General features: G+C 39.0%; 1 protein-coding gene across 1 annotated transcript; it reads right to left on the reverse strand.

The window, feature by feature from the left end:
* Positions 1-276: 276 nt before the first annotated feature.
* LOC131973021 (uncharacterized) lies at positions 277-7,823 on the reverse strand. The gene is made up of 9 exons (XM_059334857.1): positions 7,578-7,823; positions 6,655-6,801; positions 6,020-6,228; positions 5,794-5,930; positions 5,361-5,454; positions 4,723-5,067; positions 4,402-4,588; positions 4,101-4,222; positions 277-3,516 (listed from the first exon to the last, which is right to left on the reverse strand). Exons 1-9 carry the CDS (start codon positions 7,684-7,686, stop codon positions 3,187-3,189), a joined length of 1,680 nt encoding a protein of 559 aa, XP_059190840.1. The 5' UTR covers positions 7,687-7,823; the 3' UTR covers positions 277-3,186.
* Between the last annotated feature and the right edge of the window lie 3,372 nt (positions 7,824-11,195).

Consider the following 11,195-nt stretch of genomic DNA (forward strand, 5'->3'; position numbering starts at 1 on the left):
TATACTCCAAATAAAGAGTTACATTTGAACCCTCTGAGAGTACAATTGTACTCCGTCACTGGTACTTTTAGTCACTACTTCAGTGCTTTGTGACACTTGCAGTGTAATCCTAAAGCTCCCAGAGAGTAAAATATATACTCTAGTTTAGTAATTTGTAGCACTTTGCAGAGCTGATTATTTAACACTCAGAGTGAGAATGTACTCTATGACTGGTGTACACCAAACACTTTTGAGGTGAATTGTTAACACTTAAAGAATTAGTAGTCCTCACAAAAGTTTCCTGAAATATAATATCTTTATTATTACAATACATCCCAACAAGTATCTTGTCTTGTTATGGAAGCTAACTCTTGTTACAAGGACATAAAACATCTTATGTTAGAAGCCATGGTGCAAAAAAAACCCCTGTAAAATCAATTTTTGCAAAAATAATTGTCAAGATGAAAAACAAAAAGGGGGCAATCACTTACGTAATACATTTCTTGTACAAAAACGTGCACCAGCACCACATACTGATCATCTCTGTCAAAACCAAAACATAACAAATTTATTGTTATAATAGTTATTACCATATATTCTAACAAGTATCTTGTCTTGTTATGGAAGTGAACAGTCAACTGTTGTTACAAGGACGTAAAACTTGTCTTAAGTTATGGAGCCGTGGTGCAAAAAATAATAATAATAATTTTTTGCAAATATAATTGCCAAGATGAAAAACAGCGTGCAACCACTTAACACATTTCTTACACAAAAACATGCACAGGCACCACATATTGATCTTCTCTGTCAAAACCATACGTTGTCTGCAGATCAAATGGCTTAAACATGAGCAACTCATCAACTTTCAGCAGGGAAACATTTTCAGAAAATCCCTGTCTGACATGAAAAGAATGAAAATGCTCTGCAAAACTAAGTGTCTCAAAATCTTCTGCTAGAAGAAAATAGTCTCCATTAAATGCAACAATGTCTTTTATCTGACTGAATACTGGGAAATCCTCTTCTATGTTTGAACAAACCAGAAGACCTGGGCGATACTCTGTCCCAAAACAAGTGATCCAAGGTGTCACATCAACTTCACAGTCCAAGTCAACCTGCTGTTCTTCAGCAATTATTTCACCATTTGCCAAGGCATTGAGCTGAACAGTTTTTACTGGACCACAGTCAATACTTTTAAATGGCACTGATTCCCAGTGGTATGCCACAGCCATCTGATGTTTTTTAGCTAATGACTTTGTTATATTTTTGAAATTTTTTATTGTGTTCTTGAAAAACCTATGTTTGGCTTCAAACCTCATCGCCCAAACATGAAGAATTGGACCTATTTTTCGAATGGATCTGGGGTAATGAATCATGAAGTGATGTTTGGGAATCATTTTGCGATGTGAATAAAGCCCTTTGAAAAGTTTATGATGTTCAAGAATGAGATGTTTCAGACATACTGTCATGCCATCAGTAATGACAGGAGAAAATATGATGTTGATGATTTGCAGCAGAAGCAGCAAGAGTCTCCAATGTGCATTTCCTTCTTGGACAACATCTCCAAATATCAAGGGCACATTCCGGATCAAGCAAAATGTCTGAATGGCATTGAGACCAATTCCGTTTCCATTCTGCTCTAAGTTGATTCTGGTTGGTCGATTCTTTCTCTCTACAAAGCCATAATTGTATGCATATATCCTGTTACAAATATCTGTCTTGGATATGATGTTGTTGTCTGAGAGATAACCAAAAAGCAACTTCAGCTCAAATTGCCCAACTCCTTCCAATATGTCATGCATAATGTCTACTGCATAGTTATCAGAAACATCAAAGTACTGTAGATCATTGAGTAAACATGTTCGCTTCACTCCAAATGTTGATGGCAGTGTAGGATCTGCCTTCAAATCATTGCAATGCTGAGCATGCAATACTTTGTTGCGCAGTGTTATTCTTGGATCATCATCACTGAAAACTGTCTGTGAGGTTTGTTTGTCTACCAGACAAAAGCGGCAAAAATAGTTCGAACTGAATGATTCAACATACCCAAGTAAGGAGTGCAATCCCAAATTGTCCCCTGTCACTTGTGCAATTGTTCCATAAACTGGTTCATCAGAGAAAGGAACTTCAACTCCTGTACACTCAAGGACTTTCAGATCATGTACGATGGGTTCTAAAATGAAATTAAATCCATACTTTTTTACATCCTCTGTATGAAAAAGTGCCAAAAGATGAATATTCATAAGCGCTGAGTTTATCTTTGGAGACAGATTTCGTAAAATAAAGTATATACTTCCAATCTTATGGATACCATGTTTGGATCCTAGTGGATTTGCCACTTCAAAATCATCATAGAATATCTGTATTTGGAGAGAGTTTGGTTTTTTAGAGAAGAGGGGGTGATCTTTAAAATAACTCCCATCACAGAAATCTTTATAAAACCCAGTCTTCTCACAAGGCCGCAAAATATGATTTAAAATCTCTCTGTTGTTGAATATAAACTTCAGCGTTTCCAAAAGAGGAATGTACACAAATTTGTCTGTCACAGGAACCTGATCGTATGTGCCAGTGGTTCGATTCCTTCTGGTGTCATACCTCACCCCTAGAGCGACCTCAACAGGTTCTACAAGACCCCATTTCTCACTGAAATGTTTTTTCCATTTTGTCTCAGTGTTCAGTTTGCTAAATGGATTTTCAAGGTTTTCAAAATAATCATCAAATTTTGTTCTCATGTCCTCAACATTAGGGAGCAATTTTACAACATCATCTTTCACATTTGAATGTAGTTCCTCTACAAGCTCCTCCATATTTTCAACAACAGTCTTTATGACATTAGTAGCCACACCACAGCTTTGGAGTTTTGCAATAAGGGATGCACACATTTCTTGGGTATGTTGCCTAGTCTCATTACAGCTTTGAGAATTCACTGGTTGCTCTGAAATTGAAGCTGACATTGTTTGCTGATCGGATACACCAACTGAGGGAGTGACAGTCGGAGTGACAGATTCATTATCAATTTGAACTAGACTTTCAGGACTATGCTTGGAATGGAGATGTTTCCTGAATCCAGAAAAAGTGCAAAACCTCTGACGGCATCCATTATGGTCACACAACAAATGAAACTTCTTGCCGGGAAAAAAGGCATGTGTAAGTTTGAGATGACGGAGCAACTGCTGGATGGTGACAAAAGTAGACTGGCAAACAAAGCATTTATACATCACAACGTGAGTTGAGGAGCTTTGCCCTGAGGTCCTTGACTCTGGGAGTTTCGCGAGAAAGCCCCACATCAATATTGTAGACAGTGGTTTGCACAAATGTGTACAGGCTGTTTAAGGCCTGGTCATAGGAGATCCCAAACACATAATGCGTCTTGAACAGTTCATCAAAGGCTGAAAGGGAAGACCCGGCCTTGCAGGGAAGGAGCTCACCATCCATCGCAATGTAGTAATCATGGATGTTTTTTCTTGTGATGCCAACTGCCAGGATGTAGGGCTGCCTCCGCTGGGCTGGACCAGAGTGTTCTTGTAGGCTTCGGCCCGACTGCAAAATAACACAAAAGTGTTACTACACTATACATCTTTTTTTATAGCAAAGTCAGAAATCTGACAGCACAGTTGGAGGATTTCAAGAAAAAAAAAGAAAACGTATTTATGTGACTTGCTATTTATAATATTATAAAAAATGTTTTTATGTATTGCTATTTATTTTTTTATAAATTTAGTATAGAAATGTGTTTGTATTTATTGCTATTTATGAAGTTATTATATAAAGATGTTTATATCTATTGCTATTGATACCATTATTATAAAAATGTGCTTATATTATATTTATTGCCATTTACATTTATAAATTATTTGTGGAAAAGTTTGTCTAAATAGAGGAATTATGGAAGAACAGATTAAGTCAACCCTCTTAACAATATTCTTAGATCCAGATATTTCCTGGCTGAGATTTACTTATGTTGAGTATGTTGTCGTGCTACCCCATCATGTGAAAATGCACTTGGGTAAGTTCCTCTGTATCAACAGAAGTGATAATTGGTCAAAACATTTGTTTGTTTTTGGAATGTGGATTCCACTCGTTGATATTGGATGCTTTCAAAATGGAAATCAGGATACACTGACCTTATGAAACTTCACTACGCGATCCACAGCTTCCCGGATACTGATCTTCACGGCTCCCTTCTTTCCACTTGGTGGCAGGAGGTAGACAAGCAGGAGAACTGAGGCCATGTCACTATCCCAACCTGAGAAGAGGGGATGAGAAACTCAACTTCAGTATGAGATGCACCTGACAAATCAATATCAACACTCATCAGGCTCTTGAAAAAAATACTATCAGCACAACCACATCACTGTCAACACAATAAGACAACATTTGAAATGGTGGGTGGAGATACACAGGGAATTCATTTATGTGACTTACCTGGGACCTCTTCATCTCCATCCTCATCAGGGTTCTCGTCTGCAGACTGAATGAGATAGTCAAGGTGCGGGGTTTTGCTGAGGTTTTTGGCTTGTTCAATTACTTTCGCCTTCAGGAGTGTTCCCCATTTCTCCAAGAATTTTGATGAAGTCTCTGCTCCAAACAACTGCTCAAAGTCTTGTAGAACCTAAAGGGGAGGAAGTGCAAGCAAGTGCATGTGTACTTGATGATGGTGGCAATGGAAGGAAGGTACCACTTTCATCTTTACAAAGCTGTTATTGATGGAAAAAAACATTATCAACCTAATTAATGTGAACTTACAAGGCCTTTTGTGTCAAGGAACCTTGGGAAAACTGTAAGCACTGTGCTGCATCGCTCTGGATCATGGATCAACTTTTGTCTGTGCTGGAAGGTTGCTCTCATTTTCATGAAGATCTGTTCTTCATCTGTGCTGTGTTTCAGTAGAGATATGGCCTCGCAGCACTGGTCTCCCTCCAGCTGTTGCTCTTTAGTCACTTTCCTCTCCAACTCTGGTCCGCTGCTGTCTGAGGTTTGAGAGCTCCTTCTCCGAACTCCACTGCTACGGCCACTGCTGAGTTCTCGCTGTGTGTTTTTAAGCTTCCAGGCAATGTAGCCCTCGTTGCTATCCGCATCAAAGAAATGCTCCTAAAAACAAGTTTGAAAATAAATTAAGAAATTTGAGCATGGTAAGACACCTGGTGAAAGAAACTATAAGATGAAAATACATCAAAACATTATTCATTCATCAACAAAATTTAAAAACAAAATATTAAGCTTAACACAGTGTTGAATTTGCTGTCATTTTCAAGAATGTTAATTGCCCTCCTTACTGCCTGATCAAGAAAAACCTCTATGTCTATTGCTCCTATGAAAAAACAATATTTTTTATTATTATAATTTGAAAAGTTGGTAAACTTCTCGTTAAAATATATACTCACATAGCCCTTTTTCGAATAGGGATCTTTCAGAGCAGGGAACAGTGTTACAATCCCCAATGCATATTGTGTTCTTTTGTCCTTTGGCGGAGCACTTCTGTGGGGGTAAATGATAGGTTGCATTGACAGGGAAAAAAGCTGTATGACAATTTACAATGGGGACTCTGAGGTCAACTCAAATAAACTAGTAAACAATATATAAGTATATAAGTAGCATGGACTGACTAAATCTATAAGGCTGCGTGTGTCTTGCAGATGGGTAATGATTAATTTAGATTAGAATATCTGTATATATGAAATAACTTGTTTACTGGCCATGGTTGTACTGATAATCTCATTTGATTACAATCACCTGTTTTTTATAAACAACATGTCTGCAATCAAACACTATGAATATGCTCTTGACTGCATCGTGTACAAAGAGTATTTGACTTACCCATACTTTTCCAACATATCAGCAACAACAATGTTGACAAGTTCACGGCGTGTTCGATCCTTCATCTCTCCCTTAGTTGCATATTCTTTAAGTATTTTCTCCCCTCCAGGCTTTTGTTCCAGAACTCTCTTGACAAGCTTGAAAACAAGCAAAAATAAGACAAAACAAAAAACTGATGTCAAAAACACATTTAGAACTTGGCAAAAGAATGTACAAAAAAACTCACCTCTTTGGCCTGTGAAGACCTGTCATCAATATGCTGACTCTTTTGGGACTTTGGGATGTCATCATCAATGCATGGTCTTTTTGGAGACATCAGAAAGGTGTCATCAATGTGCTGTCTTTTTGGCGACATCAGAAAAGTATCACTCTCGGATGAGCGTGATGATAGTGACAAGGTGTCCGTGCATGAAGATGCAGGAGAGTCTGAAAAGTCTGAAAAGATGGAGCACATCATTTTCAAAAATATTAGTTAGGTATGGTTTCTTGAATTGACTGACAGTTTAAACTGAAAGAAGGTGAAAAGGATTAGCTGCAGCCAAGCCATACCCCCCATCTGCAATTTTTCTGTGAATTTAGCATTCTGATCTATTAAAGAAGTGCTAACAATAGTGGTTGATACGGCCACATTTTGAGCAATTCAGGCCATGGCAGACAGTCTAATAGTTGATAACTGAGTGCTCAGGTCAGTATTCTTATCAGTCGACATGTTTCATAGGTAAATGGATCAGTTCTGAAAACAATAAAAGGCAAATTCTGTCTAACTTAATCTAATCATTTTTGTATAGTTACGTCAATTTCAATGATCACATGATAATACTGTAACTTTGAAAAGTACAATTTCATCAAATGACCACTTACCAGTGACTGAAAGAGTGTCGACGATTGTCCATAGGATGTCTGTTTTTTCCTCCAGAATGTCACTGAATACCTCTTCATCGACCTCTGTTCCAGTGTCATCCAGCACATATATGTCTTTTTCATTGGGTATACTGAACTTCATTTTAGCTTTGAATACAGAGAAAAAAAATAAATGAAGTTTGGGGTGCATTATTGTTCATCTTTACAGTGTTTCCCACAGACCAGGTAGCAATGTGTGGTGCTCCACATTCTTGTGGTGCTCCAAATTCTTTAAATATATCACTTTATTATCATTTTAAACCTTCTTAGGTGAGAAAGTAGCCGTTTAGATCCCCAGTGCGTCGTTAATTTGTCTAAATACCAGCTGTTTACAATTTTGCTCGGACGAATTCGGCGCTACTCAAGCTAGCCGTCGTGAGCAACGCACTTCCGGTTACATTCACAAAAATAAAACGCCCGTTGCCCTTTATAACGTTAGAAATTGTGCTTTTACTTTGAAAACAGGAAGCGAACCTACCCTCGATGTAGCTAGCTTGAAGCAGCCGATTTGACTGCTCTCGTCCCGTTAACGGCATTTAAGGAAACCATTCAATAAGCCTTAACGTTACCGGAGAGTGTTGGCAGCTCAGAGACCGGCCCGGTTCATTGTAAAACATTTATTTATTGATGTGAATGTGGTGTTTTCTGTGTGTTGGCTAACGTTACAGACGTTCCAGTTTTTTTAATCCCCTAGAGAGGAAAAAAACAAAACAGAATCATTTTGTGGCGGTCGGTATCTATTCTGTGGCGGTGCGCAACAGAATGGTCTATGTGTGGGAAACACTGTCTTACTACCACCACAGACACAAGACAAAACAAGTTCATTTCCCAAGAACACAATATACCTATCGTTTAGGCTACAAGAAGCAGACACATTAACTTACCCTCCTTGAGAAATTCTGAATGTGAGGCTCCATTTAGTTTGACGTATTTCTTCTTTCCTTTGTACTGTACTTTGAACAGCATTGCTGTAGACCTCCCACAACTGCACATAACACAAACATACAATTAGTGCGCAGTTACCCACTAGCAACGTAACTTCAGGCGGGAGTCGGGAGCTTTTAAGTAGCTTCGGTAAAGCTAGCCACCGGGAGAGACTAGCTTATTTTAAGATAGCTAACAAAAGAATTCTGTGTTTTTCTTTGTCAAATAACCTGCTTAACCGTGATTAACATTACAAACACAATATCAATTCTGATAAATTAAACATTTGCAGTGCCGTTACAACTGATATAGCAAGTTAGCTAAACCACATTGAAACCGTGTTTGCCCCCTTAATGTATTACCGTTAAGGTTTTTAGATATTTACGGATTGAAACGTGAAAAAAATATTCCATGCATTGAAACGTGAAAAAAAGATTCCATGCATTATTTATTCACTTCAGTTTCTTAGCCTACCTGCAGTCCCACGGGGCTGTTGAAGACGTCGGTTAGTGTCGTGGCTGCACTCCTCAATGATGCGACTGGATTCAACCAATGAGAGGGCGTGGAGCGCTGATGATGAAATCGAAACCTAACTCTTGGTGCGGCCGGGAAAGACTCAATCAAGAAATAGACTCTCAGGGAGTCTATCATTGTAAAATAAACACTACAAAAACTCTACACCAACACTATGCATAGAAAGAACACCAGAGAGAGATTATGGTGCAACCTGCAAAGTGTACTTTGTGCCAGTTGACACCAAAGTGTTAAATATTCTACTCCCGTCATCAAAACTCTGGGATTTTAACACTTTGGCATTTGCTGTGTATGATCCAGCCTCGATTTCGCATGATATTGAGTCTTCTCAGTCAAAGTGTCCCTTGGTAAATCTATTATTTATGAATAACCCTGACTCTGTCAAAAAACTCTGCTCTAACCCTATTACTCTCAGTACCATCAGAGCCTGGAGATCCATTCGCCATATAGAAAGCCGGGCTCAGTTAACATCTCCTCTCACTCCCATTCTTGACAACCCGGACTTCCTGCCAGGCTGTAAGGACCAGGGCTTTAAAGTATGGAGCACTCAAGGGCTGAAGAAAATAGGTGATCTATTTAATGGCCAGATCTTACTGTCCTTTCAGCAGCTGCAACATCAATTTGGTTTATTTGGTCAAGGTGACTTTTACAGATATTTACAAATCAGAGATTTCATAATTAAAAACACCACCTTAATGACTAATAACACCACTTCAAGTGTTGAGAAGGCCCTGTCTCTACAGATTAGTAAGAAATGCATTACTGTTTTTTGCAGAGCCCTAAACTCTAATTCTCCTCATACCTCACAAACCACCAAGCAAGCTTGGGAGAAAGATCTTGGCATTGCCATAGATGATGCTGACTGGCGGGAAGTCTGGTCTCAGGCCATGAAAATCTCTGTGTGTAATCGCACCAAATCCATACAGTTCAGAATTGTACATCGCAAACATATAACACCTGTTGTCAAGAGCAAAATGGACGCTAATAATTCCCCACTTTGTTGGAAATGCAATTCTGAGACTGGAGATTACTTTCACTGCCTCTGGTCATGTGTGAAGTTACAAATGTACTGGTCTAGTATTGTGAATGAGCTGACTGCTATCTTTGGTGTCTCAATGCGGATGGACCCTATGTGCCTGATACTTGGTCTCCCGGATGATCAGATAACTGACAATAAACACAGGAGACTTTTCAATATACTAACTTTTGCTGCTAGAAAGAACATTTTACTCATCTGGATCAAGAAATATTGCTCCAACAAAAAAATCATGGCACAATATCGTTATGGACTGCATCCCTAGTGAGTACATCACATGTATGCTTCACTCCAAAATAGATGCTTTCTATAGGGTTTGGAACCCTTACTTGCAGCATATTGGGCCCACACTGTCATCCTCCTTGCTTTGTGGATTTCCCAAATCAGCCTAGCCTGTTTCATAACTTTGTTCTAAGTGCTCACTTTCTAATAAGCACCTTATGGCCTTGTTGTGTTTGTATGCTCTGTATTTATTGTCATCTGGATACGGTTGTGTCTTGCTGCAGGAGATTAATGGGGAAGGGACTGGTCTGAAAATGTGCCCACTGTCATTTATTTTGTCCATAACATTTTTCTATATGCTGTACCCACATTCTGTTTGGTTTTTTACTCCTCTTTTTTGTCATGTCTGAGCAGTTCTGTGTGTTTTGTGTTCTGAAAAATGCAATAAAAATATTTTTCAAAAAAAAAAAAAAAACCAGGGCTTGGATGGGTAAATGGGCTGAGGTGGAGTAACGGCCAGCAGCACAAAAGAGGGGCAAAATTTAAGGATCTGCAAGAGAACAATTCATTATGTTATACTCAGAACAAACTACATAAACAAGAACATTTTAACCTCCAGTTTTAATCCTTACAACAAATTCTACATTCAAGGTTCTTCTCATGTTTAAGGACCTCAGACAGCCTGTACATCTTCCGCCGCAGGCTGAAGACCCACCTCTTCCAACAATACCTCGGTTATGTCATGGTCACCTAACATATTTAAAAAATAAATAAATAAATAAAAATGCTCTTCTTCTTCTCTCTTCTTTTCTTCTTTAACATATAGCACTCCTGTAGCGATGACAGTTAGCTCTTAAAGTTATGTACTTACTTGATTTCTGTGGTCTATGTCTAGTACCTTCAGGTTGAATGCACTTACTGTAAATCGCAATAATCAGAGAGAGAAGAACATGATCAAAACATGTGTGTTAGTGTTGCCGAAGCAACATGACATCTACTACAATTCTCATCCACCTCGGAGTAAATTCTGGCTAGCCTGGACTTGGAGAGGTGGGTACAATGCAAGGCTTTAAACTGAATCACCCCCAACCTAGCACATGAAGTAGTGCCATTAACTCTCTTCAAAGCCTCAGTCCAGGATTCCTCAGGTATTACTTCCCCAAGCTCCTCCTCCCATTTCCCTTTAATTTTATTGAGAGAGGCGTCTCTGAGAGATGATACGCTGGGATAGATTCTCGAAATAAAGCCTTTTGAATTGGAGGGAATTTGGAGGATGTCATCCATAGCGGAAGGTAGAGGTGCATTGGGGAAGTTTGAATCTAGATTTTGCATAAAATGTCGGACCTGGAAGTAACGTAAATGACTTGAGCCGAGGAGGTTAAACTTTTGAGAGAGACAACCAAAGGTAGAACACCCTCGCTGTAGAGGTCTTTGAATTTAGAGAGGCCAAGTCTATTCCACAGGGCGAAGGCATTGTCTAATCTAGACGGGCCAAAAAGATGGTTGTCACAGATAGGGGCCAAATAAGAGAAATCTGTTAAACCAAAATGGTTTCTAAATTGTGACCAAATTTGTAGAGTATTGATAACCACAGGGTTACAGGTCTAGAGTGGAGTAGACAGAGGGAGACTCGAAGTAACCAGAGCAGGGAGGGATGTCAAAATACATGACTCATTTTCAATTTCACACCACGACAGCTTTGGTGCATGAAACCAGTATCTGATCTTCTGAATATTAGCCGCCCAGTGATAGTGAAGCAGATTTGGCAAACCCAATCCGCCCTGGG

The sequence above is a fragment of the Centropristis striata genome, chromosome 6 (assembly GCF_030273125.1).
Source record: "Centropristis striata isolate RG_2023a ecotype Rhode Island chromosome 6, C.striata_1.0, whole genome shotgun sequence".
Classification (NCBI taxonomy): domain Eukaryota; kingdom Metazoa; phylum Chordata; class Actinopteri; order Perciformes; family Serranidae; genus Centropristis; species Centropristis striata.